Here is a 22,765-nt window from a genome sequence, read left to right on the forward strand (position 1 = left end):
CAGCATAGTCAATGGTGAGGAACGATGGAACTTGTAGTCCAATTAACCTGGAGTGCCTGATTGGCCTATCAACACTATACAGTCAAGGCTAGAGTCACAAGGATTATATGGCACAGAGACAATGCCGGAATACAGTGCCCCCCACAGTGCAGTATAGGTATGCACCCAGACACTGCCCCACTTTTTAGTGCAAGAATAAATATGCAGCATAAGCAATGCTCTGCCACAAAAGGCTGTAGGCCTCCATGGTGGGACTGTGAAAACTTCCAAAACCCAATACAAGTGAAGCTTGGCAACAGAACAGCGCAGTGCCTGGTTAAGACGCGCGGCGTCTGGGACTCACAGTGTCCGACACTCACAGTAAGCTTGGCATCCTGCTTCAGCCCCGGCTTCTTCTTCGAGGCGCGGTCCTTCTTGGAGCTGGTGAGTTGGTAGAGCACCTCCTCCACCCCGTGCTGCAGGAGATGGTCAGTGAGCTCTTTCAGCAGCGCCATCTGGAGGAACAGAGCAAGAGATGTCAACAAACACTGCCTTCTTCCACAGAGTGGGCCACACTTTGGGGAGGAAATTGCTTCATAACCCTTACATAATCATGATCTCACTAAAGGCTATCGCAGAAACAATCGGCCAAACACTGCGCTCCTCTGACAATATGCAGCTTAATCAGCAGTGATAACATTTAAAACATTTTGGTGACTGCAGTTTTGAATTCAATGCTCCATGTGAATGGAATGCCTTGTCTTTTGTTATAAAAATTTCCAAATCACTGACAATGGGGGTCATTAGGACCTTGGCGGTAAGGGGTTAACGGTGCCGGTAATGGTGCCGGAGCCATCAACCCCTTACCGCCCCATTACGAGTCTGCTCGCGGCACCTGCAAAGGGCGCCTGGTAAAACCAGGTGCCCTTAGCGGGTCCCACTAGCATACCAGGGAGCTAACAACAGGCCCGTTGTTAGCTCCCTCCCCATTCCCATTGAGCCCTATGGGGGGTCGAATGGGAATGGGGATGTACCGGGTCCGGGTTCCTTGAATGAGGAATTACCGGGTCCTCCAAGGTTGGAATGGCCCGGTAATTCCTCATTCAAGGAACCTGGACCTGGTACCTGGTAAGGGGGTAACCATGCCGCAAATTGCGGCATGGTTACCTCCAAGGTTGTAATGACCCCCAATGTGTCAGAGAAATGTAAAAACCCTGCTTTTTAACCTTGCTGACTAATTGCTGGTCTCTTTTTCTTCTCTTCAAACCTCTCTGTCCTCTATTTCTCATCCTGCCCTCTTGTGCGCTCTGCGGCCTATGGGCGTGTAGCTGCTAAGAATTCAAATAAATAAATAAATCATGCACTCCCTGAATCTGAAGGCAGATTGCACGTATTTGTGAGTGGTACATTTTCTTGAAGCCCATGGGACACTCCTATTCGTCAACTGGAAGTTTACCCAACTGTTACCAGGGCTTATGTGCAATTAATGATATAGTCACTTCTCAGTGTATTTCTGTCGGATCAGGTTGCTCGCGCTCCCTAAAAAGCACGCTCCCACCCAGTAAGGGTCTCCTTGCAAAATAATCTCCTACATTCTGAAAGATACTGTAGACACATGAATCGGATATTAAATAAATAGAGGAGCAGAGAATTGCTGTTCCCTTCCCACCCCACACATTCTCATGAGTCTGACTCAGCTGTAGAGTGCTCTGCTTCTGTAGACCTCATACCCCTTGAAGAGTTTTCCTGAATGTTGATTGTTGCTTCTCTAGGGTCTGGGACTGCAACCTTTGGCCCTCCAGATGTTTTGGACTTCCACTCCCATCAGCCCTAGTCAGCATAGTCGGTGGTGTGTGATCATGAGAGTTGTAGTCCAACCTATAGAGAGCCACAGGTTACAGACTCCTGTTCTAAAGCATCTAAGATAGAAATTAATGTGCAAGCCCTAACTATGTTTTCCAATTAGATGGTTATTTCTCTTGAGAGCTTTTGATCTAATGCCGGGGTACTGTTGAATGCCGGGATACCAACTACAGTAGAAAATTAGACAATCCCATCACAAAAGCTGGTGGACAATCCATGAATCTATTATTGTTTCTGTATCCTATCGCCCGCTTTATATCTGTTCTGTTGTTACCTCTCTAAAGCGCTCCGTTATGCATCTGTACTGCTGTATACCTCTGTAAAGTGCTCTGTTATGCATCTGCACTGCTGTATACCTCTGTAAAGCGCTCTGTTATGCATCTGTACTGCTGTATACCTCTGTAAAGCGCTCCGTTATGCATCTGTACTGCTGTATACCTCTGTAAAGCGCTCTGTTATGCATCTGTACTGCTGTATATCTCTGTAAAGCACTCCGTTATGCATCTGTACCGGTGTATACCTCTGTAAAGTGCTCAGTTATGAATCTGTACTGTTGTACACCTCTGTATAGCACTCTGTTGCTTCTCGAAGCTAGGCCCGCTCTCAATAAATACCAGAATAAAAATAATGATAATAATTGTTTCTGCTCATATTTTTTTTCTCCGAACATTTACTTTCATAAAACAATGGTGCTCGCCTGGAAAAGGATGGCATTCATTCCAGGGGTGGTGAAATGAAATGGGGGCCAGAAGCAGACCAAACAATTACAGAATGTTTGATTAACTCTTGCCATTTACACCTTCCGAATATGTATAATGGGAGTTTACCCTTGCTGGTAAAATTGCACCCGGTGGTAAATCTATCACTAGGATCTTCCGGCATCATAGAAGACAAGGCATCTTAAAATGGTGTACATTAGCATTGAAAATAAGATGGGGCCTGCGCTGATCTTACAAGCCATCTCTCCCGTAAGGAGCTGGCACACTGAGAAGTGTTTATTAAGTGTTGCCAGTTATCACACTTGGACACAGGACCTCCCCCACCCCAAAAATTGTATATGTTATAGCTGGAGGAAAGAAAATGCTGAGAAATGTGTGTTCCAATGGTGTTACAAATACAACTGCTGGTAATGTCATAATGCCAGCGGTAATACAAGCCAAGAGCCTTTTTAGAAGTAGGGCGGTAGGGATCAAAGCAGGTAGTATAGTTTTTACCATTCCTTCTGATTTTGGGCTTGGAAACAAGTAGGCAAGAAAACTGCCCACTTGCAATTGTATTACCTCCACTTATTGCGGTAATAGCACCATTGCTATTTCCACATTCAACAAAAAGCCACTCCACAATTAAGTCCTGTGGGACATTCGAAAGGGGAGTAGCAAACATCCCTAAACAGGTAAAGAATGACCATTACCACTGATGGCAACGGTTACCGCCAAGCTCCTGATGGGCCTCCAGTACAACTGTCATTTCCACCAACCAGAGTGGGAATGGCAAGCGATTAGTAATTTAGCTCCTGCTGCATCAGTCCCAGAAGAAGTGGCCTTCGATTTGTGTTGCCATCTTACTTGTGCACTCCGAGGGTCGCTCCTCAAAGTTGTGATTCCATGACTCCCCGTGTTGGTCTCTAAAGCTTGCACCCCGTTATCCGTCTACGTTTGAAGGTGTGAGGTGAGGTCCAGTGCATGTCTCCCCATTGGCAATCGCTGCATTGACTTCTGGACTCTGAAAGTCAGTCCCAGTAGAGGCAAGGTGGACAGGGGAAGGACACACAACCCCCACACACTGAGACACACTCCTTAAAATGTCAAGGTGTTAACCTACCTTAATGCCATACACTTCAAACAGTTTTTCCAGATCCTGTAAAGTAAAGAAATATTCATTTGGTTAATTGATCCCTGGTTTCACACTTTATACATCCATAAATAAATATATAAAGTGTATTATTTCAGTTACAAGAATGACAATGCCTGGTGTAAACTCCTTTTCTCTCTTGAAATCCTGGGAGTTCTGAAACACAGCCATTTTAATAAGAGAGAGGAGATATTAACTTTAATTTAAAAATATGAATAGAATTATGTGTTATGTGTTTGTTTTGTGTAATTTTATTATTGATTGTTAATGAGTTACTGAAGGTATGATTGGTATGATTGAGTATATGATTTGTATTTTTTGACATTATAAGTGTTACTTAATGTTTTTGTTTTCTTTCGCTAATGGTGGGCTGTCCATTGGGTTTGGACTTTGTTTTCTGTTTTTTGAATTAATTGTACGATTGACCTTCTATGTGAAAAAAAAGAACCTTAAATAAAAGTTTCTTTGACAAATAAGACCTAGAACCCTTTCGTGTTGTTCAATTTGACTCCCCCCCCCGTTTCTAGGTTAAGGGACCCCTGCTTTTCTGTATTTCTCTCCAAGAGAGACCAGAGCGCCATTCTGTTGGATGGATCGCAGTCTCTCTCGGTAGAAGCAGAGCAAGGTGGGTGCTGTGATATAGCGGACCAATGCATTTGATTGTTACCTATTCCTGAAATGATATTGATTTAGGAAGACTGTACATTTTGCATTTTAGTGACAGGGCGGGATCAATGTGGACATGGGAGTGGCAGTCATCCAACTCAGACCCCCTAATATAAGGTAATTGAGAGATGGTCAGTGCACAAGATCATGACATTCTTTGCTACAATGGCAAGATGGCCAACAAGGGCGCAAGTTGAAAGAGATATCAGCAAACAGGCTCATATTAGAGCATTGTTAAAGTAACCGACACATCTCGCATAGACACGGGACAGCTGCCATGTGAAGTGCATTGTTCTTGCGTGTGGTCTAGTGGCTGTGTTGCTGACTGTGGATCCCAAAACCAGGTCTCTGCAGTAATCCCAGCTTCCCCACCTCACAAATGGTGTGATGATTATAACAGGCCAAGATCCTGTGGACATTAGTTGATCTGCCTGTGCCTCAGGTATCCTATCTGCTAAAACTGAAAGCACTTAGAATCAGGTTCACATCAACATTTTGTGTTATGAAATATATATCTGGAGGTTGTATTTCACAGTGTTGACACATTTAGCTGATCAGCTTCATACCACTACTAGGCCTTGTTCACAGAATACTAAAAGAGAATACGTTTGCAATTGGCTACTCAGTGACATCAGTTGTCAGCACAGATCACATATCACTTCCAATTAACAAAAAGGATGGGACACTGAGTTAAGGAATTAACCCATAAGTGTCAGTTACAAACGTTTCAATTTAAGCATTATAAATACACACCTCTAATTAGCATCTGTACATATTGACACAGAAATCTACATATGTTTACAGGGCTGGTCGGTGGTCGATGCAGGTCTGGGTGGGAGCCTTGGATACCAACAATATGGGACAACTTTTTGCCCCACAAAGGTTGCCCCCATGTTGGAGGTATAAGGGGTCTGGTGTTGATCAGCAAGGTGCAGCATGCGCACCACCGCCGACCATGTGTGTATGCATAAGCAGTGTTGGCACTCACACTCCTGAAAGTATACTAACTGTAAATGAATAGGATTACTTATTCCCTTCCATGCAAATGCTGATCAAATAAACTGACGGTACTGGGATTCAATAATTTCTGACACTGACACATTCAGTTTTCCACCCCTATTTGTAAAGAACTATGCAATTTAACCAGTCTTCACTCTTAGCAGCTTAGTTCATAATATCCTGAAGAAAATCATTGAAATGTAAAAAAGAAAAACTGAAACACATTGCAATAGGATCTATGGGATGTTACCAAATTGAAATTTCAGAGAATATCTTTTTACCAAATCTTTTTTTACAAAAATAAATATCAATTTTATTTTGTTTTAATTGGGGGGGTCCCCCAAACTCCTGTTTCCCTGCACTTCTAAACCCTCCCCAAAAGCCTCCCCACCGCGTTTTACCCCTTTAAGTCACCTCAATATACATTTTACTTAAAAATGCAATATTTTTTGGGGTATTTACGTTTCGGTTAAAAAAAGTTATTCTCTGTTTTCTATTCGGTACCATCACTGGATACCTTTGGAATACAATGAGGATTTAGCTGCACAAGATGGAGTGATAGATCAAGCGTAACATTCTCTTTTTAGCTATAATTTCACTTCTATTATTCTGTGCAGTTTACTTTGATTTCCCTAATACTGGGACATCTTTTGTGAACATGACAACACCTTTCCCGTTAATGGTTGGGGTTTACAACCTGAATTCATTGTGCGTCATTCATATGAATGCGATCAACAACAGTCATTTTATGTACATAACTATTTCTAAGAAACAATTTCAACTTGTGCCTTTAAATGGAAATGAGTCAGGCAGCTCATTTTCACCATACACTTAGCTAGTGTCTACTTGCATGGTATTACTAAGGTGTCATGCTGTGTTACCGCTGGGATTAATAGCACATCTATGGCTGAACTAGGGGGATGCACTGAGGGGCAGGCAACCATTTTGTGTTAAGTTCCATGGCTTCAAACCCTGCACCCTTCCAAGGTTAAAGGCTACAGTCATGAATGTAAGGGACGTCTGTTTTAAAGCCACAAGAACAACCTCTATAAAAAAGGTCTCAGATCTTTGGATCTCTAGATGTTTTGGACTACAACTCCCATCAGCTCTAGCCAGCACCACCAATGGTGAAGGGTCAGCCAAAGTCCAAAACACCAAGAGAGGCCCTCGTGGCAGACCACTGATCCCCAAAAAATGCGAGTCCCTTTCCTAGAATATTTTGCTGATGCTAAATGTCAATGGAGATCATAGTTGCAATCACTTGTATTAATTTGGAGATATCTGAAATAGCGCTCATAATAGCATAGTAACGACAAACAATAAAACATCTGCCAAGCAACCACTCTAAAGATGACAATGCAAATATTACCTTAATTTCCACTGCTTTGCCTGGCAGCCCAGGAACTCCCTTAAAGTAAACAGTTAAGACAACACAATTACAACAATGAAGAGTGTTGTGGGTAGTTATTAGTGCACAAAGAGATGAACTGGGTAGGAGGCTTACCTGCTGGAGGTGCACTGATCTCCTGAGCAGTTCTAACAACAGGTGTAGATCAGACTATTTTGAAGGGGAATCTATTCTGCTTAATCCTTCATAATCCGCCCTGAGAGGCATGTGCCACAGATCACAGTAGTTATCAACCTACCTGCATGCAGAGCATCTGTGTAAGATAGCTCGGGGGTTGAAGGCAAAGTCAAAACCAGGACTGGACTAGTGTCTCCAAATGGAATGGATAATGGTGGCATGCATGAGATAATGCATAGATGCCAGGATCTCTGTTTTGAGGATCAATGTCTGATAACTATTGAGGAAAACCGGCAGCCAAAGGAGACCTGCGATAGTCTGGTACGGCACATGGGTGAGAGGAGCATCCTATAGTGGTCGTTTAGAGAATGGCCAGGTCATTTTCCCACAGACACGTGTACAGCTGGATTAACAAAAGAGAAGGTCACACATCTGTCACCAATCACATGGCTTGAGAGTCAAGAAGAAGTGTTCTGCACTTTGCAGTATAAGCACAAACAATCTGCCGCAATCATGCAAGGCGGCCCGCCTCTGTTGGCCAGTGCCCGCCTTGGCAGAGAGGCGAGGGTTGCTGCTACTGCTGAGCTTGCCTGCAAGCACAGGAGGGCAAATGAAAGCACAGCGCATCATATCTTCCTGCGTATAGTGAGCGTGCCCATTGTCTGCCATTCAAAGTTAGAGCAATTGACTGCACTATTGCACCACAAACAAAGGCAAATGGATACAAGAGGCGATCCCCCTTTAACCCCTTTCCACAGATTTATATATTAAGTCCATTGCGTTGACATCTACTCACAGCGACTTAGCAATACTAAGAGAGTCCATTGTTCTATGTCATTTCATCGACAGCTATTCTTTGGACGGATTTTTTAAGGAACATTTTTCACCTAAAAAACCCATAGAAAAAGGTTTATTTAAGAGGAGGGTGGGTTGTCCCCCTTCCCCCCAAACCCACTTCTTCTATCGTTTTTTACTATTACAGACCCCCAACCCTTTATATGATCCCCCCCCCTATATTTTTTGATGGGTTTTTGCAGCAAAAACGTTTCGTTAAAAAAACCTGTCGAAAAAATGGCTGTCGATGAAAGGACGCTGTGCCTGTTCTATGTATTATTCTAAACAGAGCTGTTGCTCTTTACTACCCCGGGATGTGTTTCTCCAGAGGAGGATCACCCATTGTATCTCATCAGTGTTCTGCGCATTAAGTCCATTGCACCTTGGACTCAAAATGACTAATGGATCCAAAGAAAAATATTCCATTGCCCCAAACCTTTGCCAAAACGAATGAACCTTTCTTTTCGGTGCCAGCTGCTGTCGTGTTACAGAAAGGGAGCTATGCCATCATACAGAAGTCTCTGTGAATACTCTGTAGGTAGAGCCCCTTAAACAATGGCCGAGCACTCGCCCAAACCCTAGTTCTGAAAAGATTCCCAGAGCCTAACCAGTGTAATTCATACCAACATTTACGCTGGTCAATCAATGGTGATCGGTGCCATGCATTTGCAAAGCTGGCAGTACTTACCGGGTTTCCAGGAATACCAGGTAGCCCCATCGGACCGGGTGGTCCTGCAGGTCCCATGGGTCCAGGTGGACCTTTCTGTCCTTTGGCAACCTGCAATTACCAAAATATAACATTGTTAAAGGATCTTCTTTTTATTGCCAGGAACCAACTGTTTGTAGACCATTGAGACCTGATTTGAGAAACCAGGAATAGGCTAGACTGAGAAAGCCTGGAGATGGGCTCAAATCAAGGGGGCAGTTAAGAATGGGGCACAAGCCTTGATGGTTGTGATTGCCCGCATACCACTGGCTGGGACTTCCAGGCGGGACCAACGGGGCGGGAACACAATCCCCAATAATGTGGAGGTCAAATAGCCGCGACGACCAGACACAATCATCACAACCCAGAAAAGCCCCTCATGCCTTAAATGTCCTTTAAGGGCCCCAGAATTAGCAGATGGGAGCAGTGATGTATTGTATCCCCTTGCAAGTATGTACTAGGGCGTACCCTTGACAATGCTGGCATTGCGGCCACGTTTGCTCAGGAAGCATTTGTGTAGCTGCACACACATCCCGACATTTGAATGGGGGCCTCCGGGCCTCCCTTAGATTGGGTGTAGGCAGTGATTGCTACCACTCTGGTGGGGGGTCCGCAGGGCCTTCACTCGTTAAGTGCTTGGAGTGACGCCAGTACACTTACACAGTCCAGTGGCCTAAAACAGGAGTAAATCCAGAGCTCCTTGGAGCATCTTCAGAGGCGTAGCCAGGGTTGTCTAACAAGTGGGTCTTGAAGCTTATGTAGTTGGGCCCGCCACAGTGACATTAACGTCTGTAAATGCCTACACAGTGCTGCTGAGTGGGCATTACAGATTTTGGGTGGGCTTTGAGCATCTTAGGGAGGCTCAAGTACAACAGCGATTCACGAAGGTTCGGAATCTGCCACATTTCCTCGACCTTGAGGCTTTGTGAATCGGGTGTGAAGCAGCAGGACCAAACATGAGATACTAAGGTCATCTCCTGATTTGCATCAGTGCAAATCTTTATGAATCCGGACCACGAGACTTCCACTGCATATGCTCCTCCCTTGAGAACACGTTCTACTAACAGTGAGGGTTGTGTCTGTGTCCAGTGAATGCAAAGGGTTGTGCATCATTTTTTGAGCATCACCACATTAAATTACATATTCAACAGGAAAGAGAAGGGAACTGAGTCAACCTCCCATAATGGACAGACCAGATATATAATGGCTGCTTGGAATTCTGCACTTCCACAGTCACAGACAATGGGCCGTTGTTACCAGACCGGCAGACTCTGAGTTCTGCGGGCAGGTGCTCACCCGCAGAGTCTGACGGTAGCACCGGAAACCTCATTAATGGTGCCGATGCTACCGTCCTCCCCATTCCCATTGAATCGTATAGGACTAAAATGGGAATAGGGAGTAATCTTTTCCAGCACCCGGCAAAGGGGAGTTACCGGGACCGCCGGGGCTGTAATGCCCCGGTAATTCCCCATTGCCGGGTGCCGGAAAAAAATGACTGCGGTGGCAGCCGTGCCGTTTTTAATAGCACGTTTACGCCGGACTCATAATAAGGCCCAACGCCTTCAAGTAGCCATTAGAGACAGTAGCCCTCATTACGGTTTTGCCGGTCCAGAAAAAAACACAAGTAATTATTTCCAGACGGGCTGGTAGATCAGGCGCATACTGGCAAAGGAACGCCTGACTCACCAGCACTGGTAATATTGGTGGCAGTGATTCAGGCAATCCCATCCATTGGAACTTACCGGCTCTCTGCCGATATTGGGGGGCGGAGATGGTAAGGGCAGTTTGCCGGTATCCCACCATGTGCTGTGTGTTCATAAAGCACAATCACTACCATTTCCGAGGCCTCTTGGTGCCGACGGCTGCCTGGAGAGAGCTGCACATCAGGCAGTGGGATCTTGCAAACCTTCCTCTATATTCTGATTCCTGGCAGATGTTTGTTGAGGTTTATAAATGGTGATGCGTCTATGGAGCACGATGTGGCTGTGGAGGGTGATGCGGCCATGGAGTGTGGTGTGGCTGTGTGGGGTGATGCAGATCTGGAAGGCAATGCGGCACTGCAAGTTGATTCACATGGGGAGGGTAATGAACTTATTGGGGGGGTTGCAGCTGTAGAGGGGAATGTACGTGTTGAGGGCGATGAGTGATATGGCTGTGGAGGCTTTTTTGTAGAACAACTGTTAACCGTCACCAATGAGCTCTCAAATAATTTTGCAAAAATATATTTCCTTCAGTTTGCATTTTAATTAGATCCTATAAAAAAGCAAAATAAATGTACTGCATAACTTCCTGTTTGGAACACAAGCTAAATGCAGATGATTACAATTGGTAACTTAATGCAGTTTCTTGACTTATCCTGGAAGTTTGGCATTGCCACGGTGTCAATATTACTAGCACATGCTCTTATGTTTCGGACCAGTTCATGGCACCGGGGACAAATTGCTGCAAGGCTCTAATTCCCCTTATCCACGGCATTCTGGGAATTGTAGTCTTCCATCGCTTAATTGAAACAAAATGGGCCGACATAGAACTTAGGTAAAAGGAAAGTCCAGCACTGGCTTAGGGTGAACCTGGTGGTATTCATTCTTCAGACAACTCTACCCTTACCATAGAATCCATGCAAACACACTCAAAGTGATTAGTAGTATGTATCCTGTGCAGGATGGGAGATAAGCAACGGGTTACTTGTGCCAGCAATGGAACCATCACATCTGCCACAGAGCCCAAATTGTCTTGGGCCACAATTTGCTTTTAGAGGTATAAGGTAGTTCACACGTATTACTTACAATTCCATTCGGTTCTCCCTTCTGCCCCGGCTCACCCTAAACACGGAAAAAGAGAAATGTGGATTTCAATCACTGATCTGCTATGCATTCAAATAGCCCTGATATATTGGGATAATCTTACAGGTTTGCTGGGGTTGAAGAGCCCACACAGCCTCCCATGACACTGGTGGACCGTCCAGTGAAGACTCTCAGTGGGATATCAGCGGTCCCAGGGCATCGTGGGATGCCTATGCCAAGATGGCACTGTGATATAGCTCACTGATGCTTGCCAAAAGCTCAAAGCACAGGATAAGGAGCGTGCTTGCACTCAATCTCCTGCCACCTGCCTGCACCAGGGCATCAGTTCTGAATAGGTCAGTTCAGTTCAATAAACATTCTTAGAAAATGTGCAATCTTCATAAAAGATAAAACAACCTAAACATGCATACTAACATTTCATACAGCCTATAATACATGTGTACAATGGACAGACAGAATAATGTTCCATAGTGACACATACAACACATTGCATGAACTATATAGTAAATTCATTGGGCCTTATTACGAGTTTGGAGGTAGCCATGCCGTTTTTAGCGGCATGGCTACCTCCAAACTCGGGTCTGGGTCCTGCAAAAGGGGATTTACCGGGCCACTCCGACCTTGGAGGGCCCGGTAATTCCCTTTCGCGGGACCCGGACCCGGTACATCCCCATTCCCATTGAGCTCCCATAGGGCTCAATGGGAATGGGGAGGATGCTAACAACGGGCCCGTTAATGACTGGCCCGTTGTTAGCATCCTGGTCTGCTAGCGGGTCCCGCTATGCACGTCTGGTCTGAACAGACGTGTAGAGCGGGACCCGCTGCAGGACTCGTAATGGGGCGGCCCGGTATGAACAGTGCCGGTCCCTTACCGGCACCGTGCATACCGCGGCCGCACTCCTCATAATGAGGCCCATTGTGTCAAACACCTACGCAATTGACCCTGTTGTTGTAACAAACTACGCGTAGTGTGCAAAATAGAGCCGATAAGGGAAATAAGTGACCACAAAACAAATCTAAGTGCTACCAGGACAAAAAGTGAAACAATAGGTCTACATTCATAAAAGTCTCTGGGCCTCATTACACGGATGGCGGTGAACCATGGCGCTACTAGCGCCATGGTTCATGCCGGTAAAATACCGGCACCGCCTTGGTGGAAAGAGGAATTACCGCCCTATTCCAAGGTTGGTGGGGCGGTAATTCCCCCTTCCACCATTGACCTTCCCCATTCCCATTTTTGCCCCATAGGGCTCTGTGGGAATGGGGAAGGCACTAATTACAGTACCGCAAATTGCGGGACCGTAATTAGCTCCCTGGTCCCTTTGCGGGTTGGTTTTTAACGCCTGCAAAAAGCAGGCGTTAAATTCCCCAACCCGCAAAGGGACCTCGTAGTAAGGCGGTAAGGATTTACCGGTACCGGTAAAATACCAGTACCGGTAAACCCTTACCGCCATCCGTGTAATGAGGCCCTCTGTTCTTTTTAATTGGAGTCAGTGTTTTAGACCTTACTCCGATATACGCTGTAGAAAACAGCAAAAAATGCATTGTGGGCTTCCCGTCCCCTGCACAAGAGGATTCTATGCCATGTCTTACCATACCAGAGCAGACCAACCATTACCATCATCTATTACACTGCAACACAAGATAACTATTAACAAAACACAACATAATTAAGCATACCACATATAGCACATGATATGCATAACTTACAAGTACCTTCTCCAAATAAAAGCACTTGAAAGCAGCTGCTGCACTTTTGCAAAAATAATCTCTGAATTTCAGTCTATAGTAAAGCAAACACCATTAATATTGTGGTGGGTTTAAGAAAATGCATGAAGATTAACCCTACTACCTGACATGCAGAAACAGACAAGGCCACTTCAGCTAACAAGCCATACATGCCACTGCGCCATCCAGTAGCCATCCCTGGAGGTTCACTTTCAGTTGAGTCACACTGAGAAATGCACTGTGGGTATGCAAATTAGCTGAAAAGCATGCATTTTTGCTGCAGAAAATGATATTTGTCCTATAGGGTTGTGCAAGTCTTTGGGCCCCAGGGTTCTAGTTCTTTGCTGAGGAATATTTGGAATTTAAAGATCCTGGAACCTCTGCCAGTTTCGCCAGGCATCCTATTAGAGACCAAGAGGCTGAGGTGGCACATGTGGGGAATTCATGGGTCACCAGCCAAGTAAGTTAAAGGCACCAATACGCCACAAGCCACTATGGAATGAATTCAGAGTTCAAAGGATGAAAGGCTACAGGACGTTCTGAACTTAAGAATACGCCAAAAATGTAAATTCGATAAACAGCAACATTTTAATTTAAAAATATTGAATGCAAACAGACAATGGAAGGGAGAAGCACATGTTGCGAAAGCGCATACATGTTTGTTTCCTTCTACATGCATACATTACTGTTGCTTTTGTCAATTACAATATAGTTTGGTATTATAGGTTGATCTAACAGAAAGGGCCTAGGCTGTGGGGAAGTGGGATTTCCTAACAGACCACTGCCCCACAAATGCCTGTAGTGGTGAGGACGACTCAGTCATGTCTCAAGGCTGCTAGACAAGTGACTGACTCTGATCCAGCTCTATCAGCCTTTCAAGGGCCCTGGAACTTTCCCGGGAGACCAGCCGCCTTTGCGGAGAGGTTCTTGCATTCCATCTCGAGTGCGTGATAATGAGCCAGGCTGGATTTAAGACTGAGACGTAGTCCGCCGTGGCTCACCTTTGGTCCAGCAGGTCCGGGGAGGCCATCCTTCCCATCCAGGCCATTCTTGCCTAGTCCTCCAGGACTGCCCTGGGAAAGAAGAACACGAGAGAAGTCAAGGAGAGGTACTGCAGACTAGTATGCATTGAGAATGTGCCATCCAGGGCGCTGTTATGTATGGGGTGCACAAGATCACAGGAATAGCTCTTCTTCACACTCTTTTACTAAATCCATGTTGGAATATAACATAAAAGACTGCTTAAAATGTGCACACTTTCTTAGAGAGAGCAGTAATACATCACGTAAAGTGCTTAGGATCTCCGAAGCCCAGCTGCTAGATTCAATGTCCCCTGGACTTAGGGCGATGGATGCTGTCTGTGCTGACTACATTTGTTTGAGAGCATTATCTCCCGGTGTGTGTAGTGACTTAAAATATGGCTGCATAGTGTCGGTGCAATTTTGTGCACACAAACGTATGCCTGAAAGTAACCACTGTAACCACTTTCTTAAGCAAAAGCGCCTAGATGCCCCTGGGTTATGTGCGCTATATAAATGTCAAAGTAAATAAATAAGATAACTAAAATAAGATGCTTTCGTCTTGCAGCTCATCTGCTGACTTAGTGGTACTGATGGAAAATGTAGGCCGATGGTAGGCTTTTTTTTTCTTTTACCACAATGTGAAAATGCCACTGCCCAAAGGTTCCTCTATTGAAAAGGCATCTGTTTCTGATTTCCGACCTTACAAACATGCCTGGCATGAGTTGGCCTTGAAAGTGCTCTTGTAATGTTGTTGGAAGGGGCGACTTTCGCCATCTTCTAAGCCATGTTCTTAGGTCGGTGCTTCCTTTGACACCTGCTGAGTTTGAGTCGCCCCCACAGCTGTGTGCAGTACAGCATGATGGTGTTTCTGGTTTGAATACGAACCATCTTGCTGCTAGCCACCTGCCCCAGTGACTTTAGACTCGCAGCTTCCACCCTGACACCTTGAGCTCCAAGGGTGCCTCTGCACTGCTCCATTTTCATTATACGTGATCACCCCACCCCAATATCTATCCAGGGGTGTGTCTGCCATTAGGGTGACCTCTCTGGATCAGTCTTTGAATAGCATTCCCTTCGCTAAGTGGTACTGGTCCAAATTTGCAATAGATGTCTTTAGTTGGGTTCTGCTTTTTTTTTTCCTTTTTGGGGGATTTCTGTCCTTCCATGCCCTCATGCATCCACACCCCTCGCCCCCTCATACCGCTTCCCTTCCCGAATACTTTGGGTAACGCTTTAAACCTTTTTTAATTTATTTTTATTTTTTTATTTTTATTGGTTTATTCAACCTTTAAAAAGAAACAAACAAAACAAGAAAAGAAAACATCACATATGAATTTTTTGTTTCCCTCCATCCATCCCTCCCTCCACCATTGTCATCTTAACAGCTCTATTGGTACGTCCATCGTAGCATGTTAAGAGGTAGGTCCGATAACGACTGGTATAAATTTCATGTCTTTGATTACACCCAATTTTACTTTTTGGTCGTCCAGACGTCCCTTTACTACGCGCAGAAAGTTTGTTAATGCAAATAGGACTGCTCTGTTGGACCCCTCAAATAGAGCTGTCCACCAGTCGTCAGCCGTCATACACTGGTGTTCGTTAATCAGGGCTCCAAAGTGGGTTTCTCTTTGTTGTTGAAGAGTTTGACAAAACAACATTAGGTGTTTTAAGGTCTCCTTATTCTTACTGCAGAATCTGCACATTAGATCAGTGTCAGCACACTTCACCCAACTGCTCACTCGCTCTTCTGTTTCCATCATGTTTAGCCTGAAGCGCATGTATAAGGATCTTGCATGTTGGTCCGGAAGTAGGGTTAGATAAGTGTGCCTCTGACCATATGCTTTAGCTTCTCCTAGGACCTCTTGCATTAGTTTAGATTTAGCTCTTAGTTCGCAAGTTTTAATCCAGTCAGCTCTCCAAATTTTGGTCTTTGCCAACTCGGGATTCTCAGTTAACATTATAATGGAAATGTCAAACTCCTTTAAAAGTGTTTGGCAAAGGAGATTCCATTGGAAAAGAACCGTGTAGTCTTTGGCAGTATCCGGCTTGTGTAAAATTTCGAATTGGATCGCTGTATTTTTTGTCGTTGTTTTCCTAAACAGACTCAGTAGGTTCCAGGTGACTCTTGCGTTTATCGAGATAAGGCCCAGTTCATATCGGAGACAGACCGTCGAGGTACCTTTGGGAAGCTGTAGGACTCGCGTCCAGAATATATTTTCTAGTGAATTCCACAGATCGCTTGTGCAGCCAAATGCGTTTTCGCCGCCATAGATCAGGGCGGGTACCACTTTTTGTTGGAAAAATTCAATTGTTGGTTTTAAGGAAAATTTTCCAAATTTTTTATTGATTAACAACGCTTGGCAAGCCATCTGTCGACATTTACTTTTCACCACTTCAGCCCATGGCGCGTCGTTTCTGCTGGCACTGATCTTCATACCCAGGTATGTAGAGTGTTTTACGATCTGAAGTTGCTCATTGGCAAGACACCATCTGTACTTCTTTCCTCGGGAGCTACAGCCTTGTAGTTTCTCAAAAATTAGAATTTCACATTTTTGTTTGTTGATTTGAAGACCATTAGCTGTGGTATAGATGTCAAGACAATTTAGTTTACGCTGAAGGCCTATGGGAGTCAGATCGAGCAAAATAAGATCATCAGCGTAGACCAGATAGTTGATGGGCGAGCCATGTAGTTTCGGAGGAAACATTGTTGCACCAATGAATGCTGCGTTTACATCAGATATAAAAAGATTGAAAATGATGGCTGCCAAAGGGCAACCTTGTTTCACTCCCTTATGTGTGCTGATAGGGGCAGATAACGTTCCTTTAGTGTCCAAACGGATCCCGATCGAAGTGTCCGTGTGTAATTCACGAATTGCTTCCACTAAACTGGGAGGACAGTTCCATCTGATGAGTTTGTCCCACAACAACTCTCTGTCTATGCTGTCGAACGCATAAGACAGGTCTATCAGAGCCAAGTAGATCTTTGCGTTGGTTCTGATTGCTTCCATCTTTATGAGGTTCAGTACCAACAGGTTTAGGCCGCATCCAACCCCTTTTACAAACCCTGCTTGTCTGGGGTCTACGTGGTTATAGTCATTAGCCCATTTGACAGTTTTTGTTGCAAAAGGGTGGCGTAAATCTTCCCCAACACGTCGAGAAGCGCTATGGGCCTATAGTTTTTTGGGTTTGAGCGGTCTCCTTTTTTAAAAATAGGGACCACCACTTTGATTTTCCAAGACTTTGGGGTTGATCGGCTCATAATGACTCGGTCAAACAGAGTAACGCAAAAGTCTGCCCATAAATCTGTTTTTTTTTTAGCGTATAGTTTGTTAGGCCATCGGGGCCGGGCGCTCTGGAGTCATGCACGTTCTTAATGGCATCCAAGATGTCACTTCTCTCAAACGCCAGGTCCCACTTATTTGACGTCATAGGTACCCAGGGTGGTACAGGTTTGTCTCTGCAAAAGAGGTTTGTGTAGAACTTCGACCAGTCATCTTCGGTGACTGCAATGGCCTGTAGTGCATGTTGTGGAGCCATAGTGTTATTTATCAATTTCCAATAGCCCGCTGAGTTTTTCCCAGCCATTTTTTGCAGCATATCATCTGAGTCGTTTTGTAGCATAATCGCTGCATGGGATTTAAGCCAGTTTCGATATTTGGCCTTGATCGCTCTTTTGCCCTCTCTCAAAGTAGCGGTGTATGGTCCTTTGAGTTTTCTTAGTTCTTGTCTCATCGCTCTTTTTCATTGAAGAATAGACACGTCGAATTTGTGTTTTGGACAAAACTCGACGTGTTTTAGATTGCGTTTACGTTCCTCAAAACTGGACAAAAGATGTTGATATTCTAAAGATTTTGTAGTGTGTTGAAAGGCGTTAGAGATGGCCGCTACTTCTGTATCCACAAGATTTAGTCGGATCCTGCCGGTCCCAGTGCACACCGCAAACGGCCAGCAGGTCTGACCACCTGAACAGGGGTGGTAGATTGAGAGTTTTACCATGTCATGGTCGCTGTGTTTCATTTTAATGACTTCAAGTTTCATCGTTCTCTTATGAATGTTTTCAGTCACAAATATGTAGTCAATGACTGATTTTTGGTCAGCTCTTCTCCACGTAGGGCAGGCCGGGATGTCACCTACCGTTTGTCCGTTAAGCATGTGCAAGCCTCTGAGATCCAGTTCGAGACACCATTGGGACGCAGCTTGTTCGCGTTTGCTATCGCCTCTGTTGTTTTCACCATTTGGAGCAACATCTGGGATACAGACAATGTTCAGATCCCCACATACAATTAAGTCTAGCGGTTGCTCCTTTGTGAGTAAATCGTCGATCAGAGTTGTTACGTGGTCGATAAAGGTGAGCTCTTCATTGTATCTATGGTTCCAGTATAAGTTGATAATATACACGCGAGCTTCCTTGTTGGTGTCTTTCTGATAAAAACCAAGGGTGGAGACCTGAATTAGTGGTGATGGGTTGTAAGAATTCACGATCCGAAGTCCAGCACCTTTCCTCACGGCCAAAAGAAGGCCAGCCATCGGCCTGCCCTTTGTTTGTTTTATAGCAGGATTGATGGCTACTTCGAATCCTTCCAACAATGGACTTTGTGTGAGCCATGTTTCTTGTAAACACAGAATGTCTAGATTCGAGGCCCATGTTGTTTCAAACAGGTGCATGAAGCCTCTAGTGTTCCATGAACCTATAGTACATATATAAGTACTTCCCAGTTCCTGGCATTATTTCATCGATTCTGTGTTTAAGGTTTTGGCCAACCAGGACCAATCGTCGCATTTGTCTGTTGTGTTGACAGGGGTCCTCACGATGTCTCGCGTAATAGATGGACTTACCATTCCGTTAACTGTTATTCTTATCAGTTCACCCCCATGGGGAAAGTCCGCTAAGTCCCAGTTTCTGGGAGGGCTAGACACAGGACTTTCCTTTTGATCTATATCTGTGCTGTTCTCGTGATCTTCAGAAGGTCTTCGATTCACTACGTTCGTCGATCTGCTACGTGACCTCTCTTTAGGGTAGACAAACCGAGCCCCTCCTTCGGCTTTAGTTATGTCAATCCCTAGGGACATCAACACTGGTCCAGCATCCAGTAGTGCATCTGCTATGATCTTAGAGTGTAAATGTAGAATTACAGCGTCAGTTTTCATTTCGTTCAGAAATTCCACTATTTTGAGGTCTTCAGAAGTTATCGCACGTAGACTGGGAATCAGCTGATACAGCCGAAGCACGTTGTGTCGATTTAATATCAGATCGTCGGAAGATTCTATGCGTTCCAATATCAGATGATGAGCTGCTTGCCGCGTCGATATTTGTTGTATTCTCTCATTTGCTATTGTTTTTTGGGGCTGTTTATTTGAGCGGTTCACCCGCTCTGTTTGATTTTTGGTTTTATCTGTAATCGACACTGGCTTATTCCCAGTTTTGCTCTTCGTGTAGTTGCAGCCTGTATCACACATTTTGGAGCTTGCCACTCAGTGGGCACAGGCGACAATTCAATCACGACCTGCGGGCCTGGTGGAGGGTTCTTTATGCAGGTCTTGGTAGCGAGCATCCGTCTTTTGTCGTCCAAGGTCACAAAACGGGGAGTCTGCAAACCATCGTCTATGTTCGGCAGCGACGGTGGTTTGATCAGTTGACAGATTCTAGAAGCTCCCTTAGGCAAATTCACATTAATAGACTCCTGTTGACTGGACTTCAAAAGTGAGATGGGGGGGCTCTTAACGTCTTCCTGTGTTAGATTGTCAGGCACATCTGAAACAGTCTGGGCTGGCGCAACAGAGCAAGACTTGGGTCCGCCCTGCAGATATGCCACTGACATGTCTCTGACGATGAGTTCATCATCACCATACACAGATACGTTCATTAGGTCGTCGGAACCGTCACTAATACAGTTTGATGTCTCCTTGGTTTCTGATGGTACTGATTTTGCTGTGCTTACATCCAGCTTTTTTTCAAAGATGTTGTCCTTAGTGATGGAGCCGTTGACAGTTACATTAACTGTTTTGATGTTACGTAAGAATTTTCGAGAGTCGATACCTCTTCTCGCTTTCCTTGCAGGTTGATTTTTAGGTTTTTTGGGTAAGCCACCTTTGGTTTGCTGTTTTGCTGAAGGGATCTTCTGTGCAGCAATAGTCTCCTTGAAGATGTCATATATGGGAGGCAAAGGATTTGTCCTCGCAGGTGGGGACGTCGATTGTGATTGGGGACAGGGCAGTTCTTGATTAGGGATCGACTTTGAGGTTGATGCCGGTTGGGGATTTTGTAGTGCCAAGTTCGTAACAGCCTGACTCTCTTTTAGTACGGCTTCAAACGGAGTACTAAGCTGACATTCGTCAACCAACATGGTAGCAACATACGGTTGTGTGGAGGATCTTCTAACTTTCTCCTTAGTCCCAGGTGTCAAGGTGAGGTCAATCGGGTTTATGGTGGCAGGGTGAGGAACAATGGACTCTGGGGTTCTCGTGTTGCTTGATGTTGGGTCTTTTTGCACATGGGCAGGTCCACTTGCTGTATTAGAAGCAGCAATTATGTTACTGCTGCTAAAGTCATTCTCAGGTGGATTAGTTGAAGCGCACCTCCCAGGACTGGTTGAAGAAACTAGTATGACATGTGGCCGTGTTGCCTGGGATGTAACATTGGGGGTATCTACCCCTTAGTGGACATGTTCCTTTTTTTGTTGTTTAAAGATACCCAGCGCTTCTTTGGCTACCTCAGCTAGAAGTTTTTTGTCTAGATTTGCGTTTTTGGCATGTTCTGACAGTGTTTCAAGCGCCCAGTCTGTTTTTTTGTGTAACTCTTGTAGGACTTCCTTACAATGGAAGTTTTTGTTTTCCATGGTCTCCAGTTTGTTGTTCATGATGATCACCACCGAGGAAAGCTCTTTTATATTGTCGTTAAGATTCTCATACATTTTGATAAAAGGTGCAGTGGAAATGGCCATGGATGAAATAATAATTGCTTGTAGATCTTTGGTATACTGAACTGTTCTTGGAACTTCCAGGTTTTTAGGGTCGAGTGGTGGCACTCTCCTACCACGGTGTGTCGGGCGTCGGATCTTAGGGTAAGGGTGTTCCATTATGGACGAGTCCGTTGAAGCTTGGTCAGAAGAGGAATCCGTTGTACAAGAGGTAGCTTCAGTGGCTTGCCTTGGGGATGAAGAGGTGGCTGGCGTACCCATTAGATTGCTAGGCTCTATGGTGCTCATTTTTTGTTTTTTATTCTGAGAAGAACTCAGACTGGGAGATATGCTCCCATCGATCATCCTGCGTTTGTATAGGGAGCTTGACCTCAAGGTGAGCACTGGGGGCTGCGTTGTAGAAGGACAAGCCTCCGAGCCAGAATGGTCGTTTACATGAGCATGCAGAATCGGATCTCCATTTGATATATTTTTAACAGCTCTTTCTTTGTTAAGACAAGTGAGGTCAAGTAACAATTTATTGGCCACCTCAAGTGAATTTCTTCTCTCAGACCCTGATGTGAGTTTGTGAATAGAAGAGTTCAGTGTCAAATGGGGCAAAACACCACCCAGGCCACCGTCCAGACTTGGGTCAGCACCCCTCTCTTCACTTTGTCGTGGTGCAAGACACACGGGCACCTTAATACCACACGTAGAGTTACTGGAGAGTACAGCTGGATCTTCATAGGGACAAGCCTCTTTATAGCTGCGTGCTGATGAAATGTCAAGATTACCAGGTGAGGCCAAGGCGCTATAAAGCCTGAATCGGGGTGACTCCAGGTTTGTAATTGTATGTCCATTAGTAGTTGTGCTAATGTGTCCTGAAAGCTTTGGGGATTTGACAAGACGTAGCTGCGAACCGCTTGTGTCAAACACAGCGTCCACGTCACAACAACCGCCCGGCTCGCAGAGGGCTCCGCACACGCAGGACTGCTGCGCGTCGGGCAGGCTCCACCCCTCGGCCCGCCCAGCAGAATCGCCGCCACACAGCGAGATCGCCCCAGCCCCAGACGGCCCGGGGCGGCCAGTGAGGACAAGAACATCCAAAGCAGCGAGGGCGCCGCCACAGCCCACGCCGCCGCCGCCGACAACACAAGCACACACAGCGGGCCTGCCTGACCCGCCGGTCTCCCCAACACTCGGCCAGGCAGCGGGTGCCGACGAAGGCACGCAGGTAACAGAGCTTGAAAACGCCTCATTGCAGTTGCCAATACAGTTACTGTGTATGTCACGGTATTTACACAGGGAGGCACTCACCTGAGGGGTAGGTGATTCACTTGCTGGTGAGGCTGAAATAGAGGGTGGTGAGGGTGGTGAGGCTGATGCCGCACAAGCCGCACTAGTGCAGTTGTTTAAACTTTGAGCGACGGAAGACGGAGCATGCAAAGCAGTTACACATGCGACAGGGACGGGATCTCGATGTTTGTCTCGATGTGTGTCGCCAGATGTAGTCCTTGCTGGAGAAACCAGCTTGAATTGAGCGCGGGTTTCGCGCATTGTCGCGTAAAGCTGTGACCGCAGGACAGGTGTCAAACCAGGATGTCAAACCAGGGGGCTGCACGCCTCCACTCCTCCGATCCTCGGACTCCTCAGACTCTGCCCTGACTCCGCGCCCACTCCGCGGGGGAATGAGTCTTTGTAGATTAGGTTTAGGCAGACACACCCACAACAGGAAATGGACAGGGTAGACAGACTTTCCACTCCAACAGCTCCTCAGACTCTGCCCTGACTCCCTTTTCCTTTTCCTCAATATGTTCTTTCGGTCAACCTTATTGAGATTGATCTTTTGGCCAAATAAGCCATGTCAGGCACTGCTAGCATTTAGTCGGTGA

The 22,765-nt window shown here is 45.5% G+C and overlaps 1 protein-coding gene across 1 annotated transcript in view; it reads right to left on the reverse strand.

Annotated features, from left to right (window-relative positions):
• Positions 1-22,765, reverse strand: part of LOC138514720 (collagen alpha-1(VII) chain-like) — a 1,453,166-nt gene that overhangs the window by 703,773 nt on the left and 726,628 nt on the right. The window contains exons 59-64 of the mRNA XM_069630120.1: positions 13,957-14,028; positions 11,210-11,245; positions 8,406-8,495; positions 6,728-6,766; positions 3,664-3,699; positions 360-494 (exon numbers count right to left, since the gene is read on the reverse strand). Coding sequence (XP_069486221.1) covers positions 360-494; positions 3,664-3,699; positions 6,728-6,766; positions 8,406-8,495; positions 11,210-11,245; positions 13,957-14,028 — 408 coding nt within the window. The remainder of the gene's footprint in view (positions 1-359; positions 495-3,663; positions 3,700-6,727; positions 6,767-8,405; positions 8,496-11,209; positions 11,246-13,956; positions 14,029-22,765) is intronic.

Source organism: Ambystoma mexicanum, chromosome 12, assembly GCF_040938575.1.
Source record: "Ambystoma mexicanum isolate Mex_15411 chromosome 12, UKY_AmexF1_1, whole genome shotgun sequence".
Taxonomy (NCBI): Eukaryota; Metazoa; Chordata; class Amphibia; order Caudata; family Ambystomatidae; genus Ambystoma; species Ambystoma mexicanum.